At 39.0% G+C, this 19,874-nt stretch overlaps 1 protein-coding gene across 1 annotated transcript in view; it reads left to right on the top strand.

The window, feature by feature from the left end:
- Nucleotides 1-19,874, top strand: part of THSD7A (thrombospondin type 1 domain containing 7A) — a 485,777-nt gene that overhangs the window by 246,549 nt on the left and 219,354 nt on the right. The window contains exons 3-4 of the mRNA XM_061413578.1: nucleotides 15,570-15,818; nucleotides 18,645-18,823. Coding sequence (XP_061269562.1) covers nucleotides 15,570-15,818; nucleotides 18,645-18,823 — 428 coding nt within the window. The remainder of the gene's footprint in view (nucleotides 1-15,569; nucleotides 15,819-18,644; nucleotides 18,824-19,874) is intronic.

Here is a 19,874-nt window from a genome sequence, read left to right as displayed (position 1 = left end):
AGATGTCACATGTTCACCACCTCAGTGCAGATATTCAGCTTACCTGATTGTAAGGGACACACATTTCTTGCTTATAACTTATGACATTTTGTTTTCATTCTGTTATTTCATATTTTTCCTGTGAGAAGGAAAAATTGTCACATGGTGCTACTTGGGGAGGGATGTTTCAGGCCACATTTCAAGACTTTTCTTGAGCGTGGGCCATAACACCTAGGTCCTGAGAGATACAGAAGGTACTGAGAGATACAGAAGACAGGAGATGAGACTCCAAATGACAAGTGGTGTAGGCAAAAGTGGGTAGATAGAAGTGGGCTAGTGTTATATGGAGACAGTAAGGAGACTGTGCAGAATTGCAGGGTACTAGGGAGGAAGACTGAACATTAATTTTGCTTAAGTAATGACCAGAGTGTCATGGGGTAGTGACAGATTATAGAGAGCTTTGATTACGAGAAATGAAAGTTTGGACTTGGTCTTGAAAAAAATGAGAGATGTGGAAAGTTTCTTTTTAAAAAGCTAAAGAATGATCATGCTATTTTGGGAGGTTAATTAGGCTACCTTCAGAAAGAAGGTATATTTTGACAGGTATTATGATTATTAAATGGGCTACAGAAATAATTTTCATACAAAATATTTAAAATGGCATTTTATTTTGTGTAGTACAGTTTGAATTATCAAAAATGAAATAAAAAGTAACCTACAGTTTATCGATTTTAACCTTGCCCAGAAATAAAAAATGTTAAATATACTGGATGATCAGGTTTAAAAGTAACTGTCAGAAATATCTGTGCTCTTTCATCTTTTAATGAAGTCTCTTTAAAGGCAAAAATTAAACTCTGCCTTCTCCACTTTTTCATTTTTTTCAGTCTAATTCTTCTCTGTGTGATTCAAGGTGATTAAGCAATACCTGTTTTTGTCTCAAAGCCAAACTTTTCTTCTGTTCAGTCTTAGCCATCAGGGCTATCCTGGATATACCACACAAACAAAAAGGAAACTTTCATAGTTTCTACATTCACATCTTCTACCATGCTGCTCTACAGAGGCATAGCCTTTGTCTTTGATTCCCAGAGGTGTATATTCTCACTAAAACCATAATGAACCAAAATGTGTGGTTCCCCTAAGCTCTCTCATGTCATCATTTTGCATGACCAGAACAAAGGAGAGGATGGTAAATGATGGTAGCTGAACAATATAGTAAGTGTCAATTTGGTGACTCTATTTAGTCTCACTAGCAATTGCAAAATGAAATTAATAAGCACCACAGTGCTCACAGACCTATCAAGGTCCACTGTAAGATCATGTGTGAATTAGTCAGGCCTAAAATGAGCCCCAGATTTTATTTTCCCGTGCTCCAAAATCACTGTGGATGGTGACTGCAGCCATGAAATTAAAAAGATGATTGCTCCTTGGAAGAAAAGCTATGGCAAACCTGGACAGTGGCAGAGATATCTCTGTGCTGACAAACGTCTGTAGAGTCAAAGCCATGGTTTTGTCAGTGGTCATGTATGGATGTGAGTTAGACCATAAAGAAGGCTGAGTGCCAAAGAATCGATGCTTTCAAGTTGTGATGTCCCCGGGACTGCCAGATCAAACCAGTCAATCCTAAAGGAAATCAACCCTGACTGTTAATTGGAAGGACTGTTGATGAAGCTGAAGTTCCAGTACTTTGGCCACCTGATATGAAGAGCCAACTCATTGGAAAAGACACTGATGCTGGGGAGGACTGAAGGCAGAAGGAGAAGGAGAGCAACAGAGGATGAGATGTTTCGATAGTATCATGTACTCTGCTGCTGCTAAGTCGCTTCAGTTGTGTCTGACTCTGTGCGACCCCATAGATGGCAGCCCACCAGGCTCCCCCGTCCCTGGGATTCTCCAGGCAAGAAAACTGGAGTGGGCTGCCATTTCCTTCTCCAATGCATGAAAGTGAAAAGTGAAAGTGAAGTCACTCAGTCGTGTCCGACTCTTAGTGACCCCATGGACTGCAGCCTACCAGGCTCCTCCATCCATGGGATTTTCCAGGCAAGAGTACTGGAGTGGGGTGCCATTGCCTTCTCTGATCATGTATTCAATGGACCTGAATTTGAGCAAACTCCAGGAGATGGTGGAAGACAGAGAAGCCCAGCATGCTGCAGTCCATAGGGTCACAAAATGTCAGAGATGACTTAGTGACTGAATAACAACAAAATGAGCCCCAGTGTGTAAACAGTCAGCTACTCCTGTGGCCTTCACTGTGAACTCTGATATGCTCATGATTTTTATAAGTATACAAGTCATCCAGAACTTTAAACTGTGATCCTTAATTCTGGATTAGTCTACTGGAAATTTCTGCATGTTGGATATGTATGAAATATGTCCATATCAAATTAAGATACTAATGTTAAACTCAATTATCAACTGCCAGAAACTTGCTTTTTCACTCTATGTTCTCCATTTCAAAGTATCGTAGTAGTGCTCCCCAGATCACCAAAGCTAAAAACCTCCAAGTTATTTAGTGACTCCTTCCTCTCTTTTAACACCTTCAGCTGTCCATCAGTTTATATGGTTTCTAACTCCCCTTTTGATAGTTTCTGACTCCATTTAATTTCCCCTGTCATTGCTTTTGTTCACACTTTCATATGTCTTATAAGCAGAAATATCTAGTTAGAATTCCATTTCTGCTACTTTATCCAGACTTTTGTGAGACATTTGGATTCCATTTTTGTGGTACTCGTGGTAAAGAACCCGCCTGCCAATGCAGGAAATGTAACAGATATGGGTTCAATACCTGGGTCAGGAAGATCCTCTGTAGTAGAAAATAGCAACCCATTGCAGTATTCTTGCCTAAAAAATTCCATGGATAGAGGAGTGTGGCAGGCTACAGTCCATAGGATCGCAAAGAGTCAGACACGACTAAAGCAACAGAGCATGCATCTTAAAATAAAAGAGAGATAAAGCTTCATCTTACAGAATAGTTTTAAGGATTTCATGAGATAGAGATATTTTAGGTAAAACAATATAGTATGTGGCTCACAGTAGGGATTCAGTGAAGATCAATCTCATGTTCACAATCATATCTCCCTCAGTTTGACCAGCGTCTAGCACACAGAAAGCACTCAGTCTGTGTTTACTATAAATATTAATGATGTAATCATCATCATAGTCTCTCTGTTTCTAACCTTTTACCCTGTTATTCCAACCTCCACCGTGCCGCTGGAATTTACATGAAATGCAAGTATCATGTCCTTTATGCTCCAAAACTTTGAATGGTTCTCTCATCCACAGAAGGTGCTTTTCTGGATCTACATAACTGCCCTTGATCTGACCTAGGCTTCAATTCCACTCTTGTTTTCACTGCTCAACAAAAGCTCCTTACAATGAAGCCAAGGAAAAAAGCTGTATTTCCCCCACACACCAACAAACAAAAGACTGTTTTTCATGTTTCTATCAATTACCTTCACTTTGTCTAAAATAATAATGTACTACTTCATTTATCCTTCTGTGCTTCCCCAAGCAGAATTGTATGATTCCAGTTTAATTACTATAATCTCATCTTTGTACTCCTGAAGTCCAATATGTAGAGTTACTTGATTTCATATTTACTGAAATAATGGTATTAGAAAATTAAAGGAAAAATAAAGTATAAATAGATATGTTACATGTCTCGTATATTACAAACTATATAATCATATTACTTAATACTGTTCTCATGTTTATGCTGCTGATTTCTATGTAGGACTTGCATTAAAAGTTGTTAACATGGATCAGGAAAATTCATGTGATTTGACTTTTCCCTAATTACTAAGTCCTCCTTAAAACAAGTAGCACGTTTTCAAAGTGCTGCTGCTACTGCTGTCAAGTCACGTCAGTCATGTCTGACTCTGTGCAACCCCATAGATGGCAGCCCACCAGGCTCCTCTGTCCCTGGGATTCTCCAGGAAAGAACACTAGAGTGGGTTGCCATTTCCTTCCAAAGTGCTGCTGCTGCTGCTAAGTCGCTTCAGTCGTGTCCGACTCTGTGCCACCCCATAGATGGCAGCCCACTAGGCTCCTCTGTCCCTGGAATTCTCCAGACAAGAACACTAGAGTGGGTTGCCATTTCCTTTCAAAGTGCTGCTGCTGCTGCTGCTAAGTTACTTCAGTCGTGTCCGACTCTGTGCGACCCCCTAGACGGCAGCCCACCAGGCTCCCCTGTCCCTGGGATTCTCCAGGCAAGAACACTAGAGTGGGTTGCCATTTCCTTTCAAAGTGCTGCTGCTGCTGCTGCTAAGTCACTTCAGTCGTGTCCAACTCTGTGCGACCCCATAGATGGCAGCCCACCAGGCTCCCCTGTCCCTGGGATTCTCCAGGCAAGAACACTGGAGTGGGTTGCCATTTCCTTCTAGGATGGTACAAATCCTGGGATTGTGAAATAGTGAAACTAGTGGATTCACAATGTGCCAGTAACCCTGGCATTGGTCTCAGCTACAGCAGTTTGCTCTAACAGAGATTTACAATCAGTTTAATCTGTGAGAAGAAGGGCAGAGTGACTAAGAAAATAGACTCTGATTTTAGAAAATCCAAGTTCAAATTTCGGTTCCCTTCTTGCAGATTCCCATATGATCTTGAACACATTGCCTAACCTTTCAGAAACTCTTTCGTATAAAATAGAAATAATAATGGTACCCACACAAAAGGATTATTGGCTGTTCAGTCTTTCAATTCCATCTGACTCTCATCCAACCATCTCATCCTCTGTCAGCCCTTTCTCCTCCCACCTTCAATCTTTTCCAGCATCAGGGTCTTTTCCAATGAGTCAGCTCTTCTCATCAGGTGGCTGGAGTATTAGAGCTTCAGCCTTAGCATCAGTCCCTCCAGTCAATATTCAGGACTGATTTCCTTTAGGATTTCCAAGGGACTTTCAAGAGTCTTGTCCAAAATCATAGTTCAAAAGCATCAGTTCTTCAGTACTCAGCCTTCTTTATGGTCCAGCTCGCACATCCATACATCACTACTGGAAAAACCATAGCTTTGACTGTATGGACCTTTGTCAGCAAAGTAATGTCTCTGCTTTTTAATATGCTATCTAGGTTGGTCATAGCTTTTCTTTTCTTTTAAGTAAATTTATTTATTTTAATTGGAGGTTAATTACTTTACAATATTGTATTGGTTTTGCCATATGTAAGCATGAATCCGCCACAGGTATACACGTGTTCCCCATCCTGAACCCCCCCTCCCTCCTCCCTCCCCGTATCATCCCTTCCAAGGAGGCAGTGTCTTTGAATTTCATGGCTGCAATCACCATCTGCAGTGATTTTGGAGCCCCAAAAAATAAAGTCTGTCACTGTTTCCATTGTTTCCCCATCTATTTCCCATGAAGTGATGGGACCAGATGCCATGATCTTAGTTTATTGAATGTTGAGTTTTAAGCCAGCTTTTTCAACTCTCCTTTTCACTCACCTTCATGAAGAGGTTCTTTAGTTCTTCTCTTTCTGCCATAAGGGTGGTATCGTCTCCATATCTGAGGTTATTGATATTTCTCCCAGCAATCTTGATTCCAGCTTGTGAGTGATCCAGTCCAGCATTTTTCATGCATGAGGTAATATGAATTAAATTTTAATCTTACACTGTCAAGACTTTCAGATACACAAGACTCACAAGATTGCCATCTGGTATTAGTCTGCTTAGAAAGATATAGAGCTTGTCATCATAGTAACCATAGTCATTCCTCATCTTTGATGGGAATTCTTCTAGAAATTCATGCAACACATTTCAGGGGAAGAAGGATAATTATACATCCAGCAGGTCAAAGAGCAGCCTTGCATTAAAAGTATCAACCCTACAGGCATTGGTATCTCTGGAAGTGATCTATTTGTAATAGCCTATAAAGTCTCCAGAAAAATAAATTCTAGTCCAAGAGTTTAGGGAAGCACAAAGCTGTAGCTTCCTACCAGGTAGTTTTAGTTTCTCCACAGCAAATTAAATTTATCAAATTGATCATTCTATTATAAACAATATTATCTAGTAACATAGCTGATATTTCAACTTTCATCAGGTTACCAGGTAACTGTAAGAGGAGGCATTTAACTGATGGTCAAATTCTCCACAAAAGATTAAAAGGGACTGTTAATTCTCTGCCTATACATAGAATATAAACTTTGTAAGCATCACTTGTGTGTATGTGTGTGTTCAGTTGTTCATTCATGTCCAATTCTTTGCAACCCTATGGACTGTCACCTGCCAGGCTCTTCTGTCTGTGATATTTTCCAGGCAAGAATACTGGAGCAGATTGCCATTTCCTCCTCCAGGGGATCTTCCCAACCCAGGGATCAAACCCACATCTCTTGCATCTCCTGCATTGGCTGGCAGATTCTTTACCATGAGCACCACCTGGAAAGCCCCATATATGCATATATGTGTATGATAACAATCTGATGAAGTGTTATAAATGTATCTAAGAGGAAATTAAACATGGAGGGTTTTGTATGAAATGAGTTGTAGAGGTCATCATTTGGTCATTATTTTGCCTAATTTTCATGAATACCTTGTGTTGTTCATCACAGAGAAAGTTTTGCTCTTAGGTTAGTGTTGTTACCTAATGCATCATTAATAGGCAATATGTGACATGTGAGTAAAAATGGGATTCTGGTCCTCTCTGTTGTTGTAAGGAGCAACAGAGCTGACTCATAGGACCATTTTACTGCTACTCTCAGATGATTCTTCTGCCCAGACCTCCCAGCTCAGACAAATTGACTTTGACGTTTTAAGCTCTAATTGTTTCCTAGGAATGCAATTTTCATACACATGCCAGTAGAATTAAGAAGATTGAATGTGAGTTGTTATATTAAAATGGACCTGCCTCTCTGTATGGTTGATTATCATAGTTAAATATAGCACCTGAATGATGAGACAGAATTATCACTGAACTCTCCCATTGGAACAGATGCTCTATTGTGGCAACAGGCCTCCTCTATCTTGTAAACATGAACTACTAGTTATTGATAATGTGCATGAGTTCAACTAAGAATCAGCACAAGGCAATCTAATTCCAGGAAAATCCTTCAAAGTGCATAAACCCAAGGTCGATGACATTCTCTAACATCATCTTCATCTTTGTAAGTAGACATTAGGATTAAGAATTCAACATCCCTTCTGAAAGGAGGGTTGGGGAGAGTCTTCTATGACACCACAGTTTGAAAGTGTCAATTCTTCAGTGCTCAGCCTTCTTTATGGTCCAACTCTCACATTGATTCCAACTGCAGGATGGAGAGCCTTCATCAATCCTTGGGAAACTGAGGACTTAATTTACAGTAGGCACATCTCTCAAGGCAGGTCTCTCACCGAAATTCCTCGTATTAGTGTCTGGTTGCAGTTTGCTAAAATAATAAAAGCATATCATCAACAGCTCATGCATTGCCTTGGTGTGGACCCAGAGTGCAAGCATAGACAAAGAGCAGACACTGACTTCACACTCCGATAGGTCACAGTTTGGTAATGAAATCAAAGTACATGATCAACAGTTCATACATTGCCTTGGCGTGGACCCACAGTGCAAGCACAGAGGAAGAGCAGGCACTGACTCCACACTTCTGATAGGTTGCAGTTTGCTAAAATAATAAAAGGGTGTGATCAATAGCTCATACATTGCCTTTGTGTGGACCTAGAGTGCAAGCACAGGAGAAGAGCAAACACTGATTTCACACTTCTGATAGAGATCAAGCCCTGAGCGTTTGGAGTGTGAACACTGACTCCAAGACCTTAGACTACCAGAGAACTACCCCTGCTGCTGCTGCTAAGTTGCGTCTGTTGTGACCAACTCTGTGCGACCCCATAAACAGGAGCCCACCAGGCTCTGCTGTCCCTGGGATTCTTCAGGCAAGAACACTGGAGTGGGTTGCCATTTCCTTCTCCAATGCATGAAAGTGAAAAGTGAGAGTGAAGTCGTTCAGTCGTGTCTGACTCTTCGAGACCCCATGAACTGCAGCCTACCAGGCTCCTCCGTCCATGGGATCTTCCAGGCAAGAGTACTGGAGTGGGGTGCCATTGCCTTCTCCAGAGAAATAACCCTAGCGGGTACCAAATGGTGAGAACTCACACAAAGGAAACCACTGTAAAGAAGACCCAGCATCACCCAACCACCAAAAGCACCCTGTGCAGGATGCCTCATCTAAACAACAAACAAAATACAAACCCAATCATCAGCAGACAGGATTACCACCTCACTCAGTGTTTCCCATCAGAGGAAAAGCAAACAAACAAAAACTCAACACAAATCTCACCCTATAAGAAACTTACACAAACCACTGGACCAACCTTAGGGGGCAGAAACCAAAAGGAAGAAAGAATTCAACCTTGGAGTCTGGGAAAAGCAGACCTCAAACACAGTAAGTATAAAAAGAAATAATGAAAAAGCAGAGAAATACTACACAAATGAAGGAACAAATTAGAAACACAGCGGTCCAAATAAATGAAGAGGAAATAGGAAAATTACCTGAAAAAGAATGCAGAATAATGATAGTAAAGATGATCAAAAACCTTGAAAACAGAATGGGGAAAAATGCAAGAATCAATTAACAAAGACATGGAAGAATTAAAGAATAAACATGGAGACAAACAACACAATTACTGAAATTAAAAATACTCTAGAAGGAATCAATGGCAGAATATTTGAAGCAGAAGAACGAATCAGTGACCTGGAAGATAAAATGGTGGAAATAAATTCTGAAGAGCAGAATAAAATAAAAAGAATGAAAAGAAATGAGGATTGTCCTCTGGGACAATACCAAATGCACCAACATTCGAATAATAGGGGTCCCAGAAGAAGAAGAGAAAAAGAAAAGATATGAAAAAATTTTGAAGAGATTATAGTTGAAAATTTCCCCAGCATGGAAAAGGAAATAGTCAATCAAGTCCAAGAGGCACAGAGAGTCCCATACAGGATAAATCCAAGGAGAAACATGCCAAGACACATACTAATCAAACTAAAAAAGACTAAACACAAAGAAAGAATATTAAAAGCAGCAAGGGAGAAGCAACAAGTAACATACAAGGGAAACCCCATATGCTTAACAGCTGATCTTTCAGCAGAAACTCTGCAGACCAGAAGGGAATGGCAGGATACATTTAAACATTTAAAGTACTGACAGGGAAAAATCTACAACCAAGATTACTGTACCCAGCAAGGATCTCATTCAAAACTGATGGAGAAATCAAAAGCTTCTCAGACAGGCAGAAGTTAAGACAACTCAGTACCACCTAACAAGCTTTACAACAAATGTTAAATGGATTTACATAGTCAAGAAATACAAGAGAAGAAAAAGGATCTACAAAATCAACCCCAAACAATTAAGAAAATGGCAATGGAAACATATATATCAATAATTACTTTAAATGTAAATGGATTAAATGCTTCAGTCAAAAGACACAGACTGGCTGAATGGATACAAAAACATGACCCATGTATATGCTATCTACAAGAAACCCACTTTAGACCCCAAGACACATATAGACTGAAAGTGAGAGGATGAAAAAATATATTCCATGAAAATGGGAAGCAAAATTAAGCTGGAGTAGCAATCCTCATATCTGACAGAATAGACCTTAAAATAAAGAAGATTACAAGAGATAAGGAAAGACACTACATAATGACCAAGGGATCAATCCAAGAGGAAGACATCACAACTGTAAATAATATGCACTCAACATAGGAGCACCTCAGTACATAAGACAAACACTAACAGACATAAAATGAGAAACTGACAGGAACACAATAATAGTAAGAGACTGTAACACCCCACTCACACCAATGGATGGATCATCAAAACAGAAAACTAATAAGGAAACACAAGTCTTAAATGATACATTAGATGCTGCTGCCGCTGCTAAGTTGCTTCAGTCGTGTCCAACTCTGTGTGACCCCATAGACCGCAGCCCACCAGGCTCCCCCGTCCCAGGGATTCTCCAGGCAAGAATACTGGAGTGGGTTGCCATTTCCTTCTCCAATGCATAAAAGTGAAAGTGAAGTCACTCAGTCGTGTCCGACTCCTAGCGACCTCATGGACTGCAGCCTACCAGGCTCCTCCGTCCATGGGATTTTCCAGGCAAGAGTACTGGAGTGGGGTGCCATTGCCTTCTCCATACATTAGATGAGATGGATGTTATTGATATCTTCAGGACATCCCATCCAAATGCAGAGGAATACATCTTCTCAAGAGCACATGGAACATTCTCCGTATAGACCACATCTTGGGTCACAAATCAAACCTCAGTAAATTTAAGAAAATAGAAATCATATCATGCATCTTCTCTGACCACAATGCTATGATATTAGATATCAATTACAAGAAAAAAAAACTGTAAGAAACACAAACACATGGAGATTAAACAACACATTTCTAAAAAACCAACAGGTTACAAAGAAATAAAAAGGGAAATAAAAAAATTTCTAGAAACAAATGATAATGAAAACTTGACAACTCAAAGCCTATGGAATGCAGCAAAAGCAGTTCTAAGAGGGAAGTTTATTTATAGCAATAGAATCCTACCTCAAGAAAGAAGAAAAACATCAAATAGACAGCCTAACTCTACACCTAAAACAACTGGAAAAAGAAAAACAAAAAAAAATCCCAAAATTAGTAGAAGGAAAAAATCATAAAGATCTGAGCAGAAATAAATGAAAAAGAAATGAAAGAAACAATACTAAAGATTAATAAAACTAAAAGCTGGTTCTTTGACAAGATAAAATTGACTAATATTTAGCCAGATTCATCAGGAAAAAAAGGAGAAAAGAATAAAATCAACAAAATTAGAAATGAAAAAGGAGAGGTTACAACAGACAATGCAGAAATACAAAGGATTATAAGAGACTATTATGAACAACTATATGGCAATAAAATGGATAACCTGGAAGAAATGGACAGATTCTTAGAAAAGTTCAATCTTCCAAGAATGAACAGGAAGAAATAGAAATTATAAATAACCTAATTACAGGCACTGAAATGGAAGCTGTGATAAAAAAAATCCCCCAAAAAAGAAAAGCCCAGGACCAGATGGCTTCACAGGAGAATTCTGTCAAATGTTTAGAGATGAGCTAATGCCTATCCTTCTAAAAACTCTTTCAAAAAATTGCAGAGGAAGGAACACTTCCAAACTCATTCTGCAAGGCCACCATCACCCTAATACCAAAACCAGACAAAAACAACACACAAAAGGAAAACTACAGGCCAATGTCACTGATGAACATAGATGTAAAAACCCTCAACAAAATTTTAGCAAACAGAATTCATAAACACATCAAAAAGCTGGTTTATTCTAGGAATGCAAGGATTCTTCAATATATGCAAATCAATGTGATACACCATATCAACAGATTGAAAGATAAAATCCATTTGATAATATCAATAGATGCAGAAAAAGCCTTTGACAAAATTCAGCACCCATTTATGATTACAACTCTTCAAAAAATGGGCATAGAAGGAACCTACCTCAACATAGTAAAGGCCATATATGATAAGCTTCGAGTGGTCATGTATGGATGTGAAAGTTGGACTGTGGAGAAAGCTGAGCGCCGAAGAATTGATGCTTTTGAACTGTGGTGTTGGAGAAGACTCTTGAGAGTCCCTTGGACTGCAAGGAGATCCAACCAGTCCATTCTGAAGGAAATCGGCCCTGGGATTACTTTGGAAGGAATGATGCTGAAGCTGAAACTCCAGTACTTTGGCCACCTCATGCGAAGAGTTGACTCACTGGAAAAGTCTCTGATGCTGGGAGGAATTGGGGGCAGGAGGAGAAGGGGACGACAGAGGATGAGATGGCTGGATGGCATCACTGACTCAATGGATGTGAGTCTGAGTGAACTCCGGGAGTTGGTGATGGACAGGGAGGCCTGGCATGCTGCGATTCATGGGGTCTCAGAGTCGGATGTGACTGAGTGACTGAACTGAACTGAACAGCAAACATTATTCTCAATAGTGAAAAACTGAAAGCGTTACCCCTAAGATCAGGAACAAGACAAGGGTGTCCACTTTCACCACTCTTATTCAACATAGTTCTGGAAGTCCTAGCTACAGCAATCAGAGAAGAAAAAGAAATAAAAAGAATCCAGATCAGGAAAGAAGTAACGCTCTCACTGTTTGCAGATGACATGATACTGTACATAGAAAATCCTAAAGATAGTACCAGAAAATTACTACAGCTAATCAATGAATTTAGCAAAGTTGCAGGATATAAAATCAATACACAGAAATCATTTGCATTTCTATATACTAACATAGAAAAACCAGAAAGAGAAATTAAGGAATCAATCCCATTCACCATTGCAACAAAAAGAATTAAATATCTAGGAATAAACTTACTTACTGAGACAAAAGAACTGTACACAAAATTATGAGACACTGATGAAAGAAATCAAAGGAAACATAAATAGATGGAGAGATATTCCATGTTCCTAGGTAGGAAGAATCAATATTATGAAAATGACTATATCACCAAATGCAATCTACAGATTCAATGTGATCCCTATCAAATTACCAATGGCATTTTTTACAAAACTAAAACAAAAAATTTCACAATTCATATGGAAACACAAAAGACCTCAAATAGCCAAAGCAATCTTAAGAAAGAAGAATGGAGCTGGAGGAATCAACCTTCCTGACTTCAGATTATACTACAAAGCTACAGTCGTCAAGACAGTATGGTACTGGCACAAAAACAGAAATATAGACTAATAGAACAAGATAGAAAGCCCAGAAATAAACCCCAGCACCTATGGGTACCTTATTTTTGACAAAGGAGTCAAGAATATACAATGGGGCAAAGACAGCCTCTTCAATAAATGGTGCTGGGAAATCTGGACAGCTACATGTAAAAGAATGAAATTAGAACACTTCCTAACACCATACACAAAGATAAACTCAAAATGGATTAAAGACCTAAATGTAAGACCAGAAACTATAAAACTCTTAGAGGAAAACATAAGCATAACACTCGACATAAAGCAAGATCCTCTATGACCCATCTTCTGCTACTGCTGCTGCTGCTAAGTTGCTTCAGTCGTGTCTGACTCTATGCGACCCCATAGATGGCAGCCCACGAGGCTCCCCCGTCCCTGGGATTCTCCAGGCAAGAATACTGGAGTGGGTTGCCATTTCCTTCTCCAATGCATGAAAGTGAAAAGTGAAAGTGAAGTTGCTCAGTCGTGCCCGACTCTTAGCGACCTCATGGACTGCAGCCTATCAGGCTCCTCCATCCATGGGATTTTCCAGGCAAGAGTACTGGAGTGGAGTGCCATTGCCTTCTCCGGACCCATCTCCTAGAGTAATAGAAATAAAAAGAAAAGTAAACAAGTGGGACCTGATTAAACTTAAAAGCTTTTGCACACCAAAGGAAACTATAAGCAAGATAATAAGTCCACCCTCAGAATGGGAGAAAATAATAGCAAATGAAACAACTGACAAAGGATTAATTTCCAAAATATACAAGCAGCTCATGCAACTCAATACCAGGAAAATAAACAACCCGCTCAAAAAGTGGGAAAAAGACCTAAATAGACATTTCCCCAAAGAAGACATACAGATGGCTAACAAATACATGAAAAGATGCTCAACACTGCTCATTATTAGAGAAATGCAAATCAAAACTACAATGAGCTAATCACTTCACACTGGTCAGAATGGGCCTCATCAAACAGTCTACAAACAATAAATGCTGGAGAGAGTATGGAGATAAGGGAACACTCTTACACTGTTGGTGGGAATGTAAATTGATACAGCCACTATGGAAGACGGTATGGAGATTCCTTGAAAAAACTAGGAATAAAACCACCATATGACCCAGCAATCCCACTCCTAGGTGTATACCCTGAGGAAACCAGGGTTGAAAAAGATACATGTATCCCATTGTTCATTGCAGCACTATTTACAATAGTCAGAACATGGAAGCAACTTAGATGTCCATCAACAGATGAATGGATAAAGAGATTTTGGTACATATACATAATGGAATATTACTCAGCCATAAAAAGGAACACATTTGAGTCAGTTCTGATAAGGTGGATGAACCCAGAACATATTATACAGAGTGAAGTGAGTCAGAAAGAGAAAGAGAAACATCATATTCTAATGCATATATATGGAATCTATAAAAATGGTTCTGAAGAATTTATTTACGGGGCAGCAATGGAGAAACAGACATAGAGAATGGACTCATGGACATGGGGAGAGGGGAAGAGAGAGTGAGATGTATGGAAAGAGTAACATGGAAACTTACCTTACCATATGTAAAATAGCCAACGAGAATTTGTTGTATGGCTCAGAAAACTCAAACAGGGGCTCTGTATCAACCTAGAGGGGTGGGATGGAGAGGGAGATGGGAGGGAGGTTCAAAAGGGAGGAGAGATATGTATACCTGTGACTGATTCATGTTGAGGTTTGACAGAAAACAACAAAATTCTGTAAAACAATTATCCTTCAGTAAAAAATAAATTAAAAAAAAAGAATTCAACATCCTTCTAATTCAAGGAGGAAACATTAGATAAGAATTTGAACATAAATACTTTACTGGTGACTAAATATTCTAGATCTATTTAGAGGATATCTCTACAGCAGTATAGCCTAATAAATTTATATTTCTAATGTTTGTTGTTCAATTGCTCACTCAAGTCTGAACTCTTTGTGACCCCATGAACTGCAGAACACAAGGCTTCTCTGTCCTTCACTGTCTCCCAGAGTTTGCTCAAACTCATGTCCATTGAGTCCATGATGCCATCCAACCATCTCATCCTCTGTCACCCTTCTAATGCTTAAAGAAAGTGAACGTGAAGTCGCTCAGTCATGTCCGACTCTTTGTGACCCCATGGACTGCAGCCTACCAGGCTTCTCCGTCTGTGGGATTTTCCAGGCAAGGGTACTGGAGTGGGCTGCCGTTTCCTTCTCCAGGGGATCTTCCCAACCCAGGGATCAAACCCAGGTCTCCTTCGTTGCAGACAGACACTTTACTGTCTGAGCCACCAGGGAAGCCTCTAATGCTTAGGATGTGTTTAATTAATATACTCATATGTAGACCTTGCATTAAAGTATGAACTGGAAAAAGTTGAGGTATTTGAATAAGCCTACATTATAATTGTAATTGACAGCTAAAATTTCAAATGATATTAAAAATAATTATAAGCATAAATTAAATTACTTTTTTCTATTCAAAATAATATTGTAGTAGTTATCCAAGCATGTTTATTTAAATCACTAAACAGAGTGAAAATTGTCTTATGTTAACAGTTCATTTTCTAAGTTAAAACAAATCTGGAGTGAGTAAAATGAACAATATGGTAAACTTAGTTTCAGCTAATTTTGCTTCATCCTTTTATTTTCTATTTCCTGTGAATGGTTTAACAACTATTACAAACTAAGAGGAAATGCAAATGTTAGCTTGGAGTCTAACAGCTTTTACACGTCATAAATGTCGGTACGTTTTCAGTGAAATTGAAATTGTACTTCCAAGTAGAAATAAAAATGTCCAAGCTGATTTTGCTCTGGAACGTTCATGCCTGCCTACAAGTTCATGCCTGCCTATAAGTTCATGCCTGCCTATAAGTCTGTGATGAGAATATTAATTCTCTTTTGCAGCTTCTGCCAGCAAGAGAAGCTGCCAATGACCTTCCAGGCCTGCGTGATGACCAAGGAGTGCCAGGTGTCCGAGTGGTCGGAGTGGAGCCCCTGCTCAAAAACATGCCATGACCCGGCATCCCCTAAAGGCACCCGCATGAGAGCTCGGCTCATCAGGCAGTTTCCTATTGGCAGCGAGAACAAGTGTCCAGAACTTGAGGAAGAAGAGCCCTGTGTGTCTCAAGGAGATGGAGTTGCCCCCTGTGCCACGTGAGTTAATAAGGACAGTGGTCTCTGCTGCCCCGTCTGCCCAAACTGCATATTCCTTTAGCTGTTTGATTTCAACTGGATGGTGTGTTGAGAAATACTGATTTTTACAAATTCTAAGTAGAAATGTATCTCTTTACAAACACTATCCTATAAAAACAAATAATACCAGTTTTACTAAATAAAAGTGTCAGTAACAAGCTATGTTTTCCAATCTTCACAAAATTTGGATTTTTAGCAGTAGTTCTTTGCATATTTTCTATAATGAGGACTGACAAGCTTTTTTTGTAGTGGAGAAAATAGTAAATTTGTTAGTCTTTATGAGCCACATGTGTCTCTGTCATGATGATTCAACTCTGCTGTTGGAAAGTGAGGTCACTCAGTCGTGTCCGACTCTTAGCAACCCCATGGACTACAGCCCACCAGGCCCTCCGTCCATGGGATTTTCCAGGCAAGAGTCCTGGAGTGGGGTGCCATTGCTGTTGGAGCTGTAGGCAATATGTAAAGAAATGAGTGTGGATATGTCTCCATAAAATTTATTTATAGAAACAGTACAGGTTGAATTTAGCCATAGTTGGTCAACTAGTCTATAAGGTAAAATAATCTTTCAAAATATAGGTTCCTTTTGCCTATTGAACAAGCCCTATTAAAATTCAGTACTGTGTATAACAAATCCTATTAAATGAGTAGAATACTACATCAAATAATAAGACTTTAAGCTCTCTCAGGACCAAGATTGCTTATTAACCTTGGGTGTGGAGATTGTTTCTTCTTTAATCACTTGTATATGTCGTAGGACCAGGCACATAGTAAGTGCCCAATAAATGTTCATCAAATTCAGATTAAACACGACTGATTTTGAAATATTTGGCACTGTAACTATATTGTTTTTATCCTTAAAAATCATTTCGAAGACATTTCTGTGAGTTAACTTGGTGATAAATATGTTTCAGGTTGGTCTGAATGTAGAGAGTATTTACGAAAAACCTTACAGAATCTTAGTTTATCAGTAGGTACCCACAAGCTTCATTGAAAGGTTCCCTGGAATATTTGAAACATTTAGAGAACAGGCTTACAGCTTGCACTTGATGAACCAGTGAAGAGGAAAATTACCATTACCAGCTGCTGCTGCTCCTCCCATTTCTAACAGTAATAATAATAATAACAAAGCATAGTAATGATTCATACAAGATCTTCAGTTATGCAGCACTATGGAATCCTCCCTTCTCCCCTAACATAACCAGTAACTGAACACTCTGAAGTTTCCTTCCTAACTTCTCTGCCTGCCCCACTGACTTGTGTGTTCCCCTGACATAACAGTTTCAGGGAAGTTGCCAGGTTCTCTAGTCAGAGTGTTTCGTTTCCTGCAAGATTCTTCCATTTTTTTTTTTTTTTATCTCAAGCTAGGATGTCTTTATCCTCTCAGTTATTCAAACATCATTAACTATTAATTAAAATAAATCCCTATTCTAAATCTCTGTCTTCTAACCCTTTGTGGATGGTAGCATCTTTTTTTAAGAATGTGTAATCACTTTACATTACTAAAAAATTTATTTCTCCCACAGGACTCCTTAGGATGACCTATGTTGGGATGCTGCTGTATAAAAAAAATAAAATAAAAATTTCATTTTAACTCCCCTAATGAATAGCTTGTTTAGTTTTCTTTTCTGTCACGCCGCCCCATCCCTCCTCCCAAGGCATCAATTATCAATGATTTTATAATTGACCTGAATGCTGCACCTCCTTTATAAATATAGGTCAAGAGCATTGTTCCTTGATGCCCCAGACCTGTACCTCTGTTAAAATTACCACTTACAAAAATTGAAAAATGGGCATGAAGTTCACCTTTACCGACATGAAACCTTACCACTGACAAAGCAAAGCATCTTGATCAGACATCCAAGAGCCCATTTAACCTTTTTGTCTAATTGAGATGAGCATTAGCACATCCATTTGTACCTGTGTTGGCTGTTAATCTGATTACTAAGGAAGCATCTTGGTAAAGTGACATAAAGTACTCCAAGAGCCATTTTCTTTGTGCTTTTAGAATATCCATTTTCCTTGAGGTGGAGAAATGCCATCACTGTCTATCTTCAGTGACATCAAGACCCTGGCTATCTCCTTAAAGCATGTGTTAGGCTGACAATCCCCCGACATTTTTTTCACATCATAATCTTGATTGGAGCTTTAATTTAGAAGCATAGATCATCTTTCCTATGTTCCACTGATTAGAAATGTCAGCTCTTTTCATCATTCATCAGTACTCATCAGGGATGCTCAAATGTTACAGGAGAAAAAAAAAAAACACTCTTATTCTCAGCAATAAAGAGAAAACTCTGAATTATGTTATATTTTTGTTACTAACACACAATTAACAATTTTGACCAGTACGAAGAAGGAATTTTCATACATTTTATTAAAGACAAAACAAATGTTTGGGTTCATCATCATATAGAATGTTCTCCATTCTCAGATTCAATCTTCCTTTGTTTATAAACATGAAAAAAGGGCAAGCCTGAGTTCAGCTTAATTAAACATAAAATGTCATATATTCAGCATTATGCTCTCTTTGCATAAAATATTTATAAGTAACTTCTAGTAGGTGCAATTAAAACTGGATCATCTTAAATTTAACCCCTCTTTAAACGGAGCAGGGTAAGGATGTAGAAGAAGGGATTGAAACTGAACCTGTGCCAGAGGTGTGGTCTAAGATTGATTCAAGGGGAAGGAATTGTTCAGATTAATTTTCTTGAGGGGAAAAACCAAATAGGATTGGAGAAAAGTTTTATTCACTAACACATGGCCACTGCCGGCATTTTCTTTATCTAGATACAGCTGGAGGACCACAGAGTGGACTGAGTGTCGGGTGGACCCTCTGCTCAGTCAACAGGACAAGAGGCGAGGCAACCAGACGGCCCTCTGCGGAGGAGGGGTCCAGACCCGAGAGGCGTACTGCGTGCAGGCCAACGAGAACCTCCTCTCGTTGAACACGCACAAGGACAAAGAAGGTAAATCTTGTTTTCTTCTCAAGTACTCACCTATGGAGAGCAGGCATGGGAGCATCCTGCAGGGGTATATGTGCAGTCATTTGGGGGCATGAAGAGCCATATATTACTTCACATTATGGCAGATATTAACTATGGTGAATGGTAGTCTAAATGATGGTTGTAAAAATAATGAATAAAGTTCCATCTTTAGTTCATTCTGGTTTGTTGACAAGCCTCTCTTTAAATTTTGACTTCAGATTCTGAGTCAGAATTTAGAAAGAGTAATCAATTATCAAAATAGAATAAACATGTGTCTTATAAGGATACATATAGGATGCAAATATGTGTTCCAAAGCCCAAATTTCTTTTCTTCGTATAAGAATAAGTAAAACCTGTATGTTAAAAAAGAAACTTTGTTTTGCTGTTTTATAATGATGTTGAAAAAATAAATTAATTATGGTATTCAGAGAAAATTCACTTTGAATTTAAAAGAAATAGAATAAAACTACAGGAAAAGATCTTTAACCCAAAGGCATAACTTAATTGATTAAATGCTTTGATTTGGTAGACATATCTTAGAATTTTTTTGGTCTAAATCTCAGTTTGGGGACCAAATGTGATAAGTGTACAAAAGAATAAGTGAGTCCAAGATGGCCAAGACTAAAAGTACATATTGTTAAATATTAATATTAGTCTAAAATTCTGATCATCATTGGACTGAGCCTCTTAAGAGCCTCTTAACATTTTACTACCTGAGGGACTGCAGGACTTGTAGCACTAATACATTCAGCACATATTGATTAGTTGCCAGAAGAGTTCCAAAAATTGTCTATGGTGATGAGGACAGAAATATCAATACAAATTTCATGTCAGGAAAATGCTCATGGTCATCATGAGGGCACACAGACCAATAGTCATAATGCAGTATGAAAGTGAAAGTGTTAGTCGCTCGGTTGTGTCTGACTCTTTGCAACCCCATGAACTGTAGCCTGCCAGGCCCCTCTGCTCATGGGATTTTCCAGGCAAGAATACTGGAGTGGGTTGCCAGTTCCTTCTCCAGGGAATCTTCCCC

Source organism: Bos javanicus, chromosome 4 (genome assembly GCF_032452875.1).
Source record: "Bos javanicus breed banteng chromosome 4, ARS-OSU_banteng_1.0, whole genome shotgun sequence".
In the NCBI taxonomy this organism is placed as follows: Eukaryota; Metazoa; Chordata; class Mammalia; order Artiodactyla; family Bovidae; genus Bos; species Bos javanicus.
The sequence above is the reverse complement of the archived record's forward strand: the minus strand, read 5'-3'. Positions and strand labels throughout refer to the sequence as shown.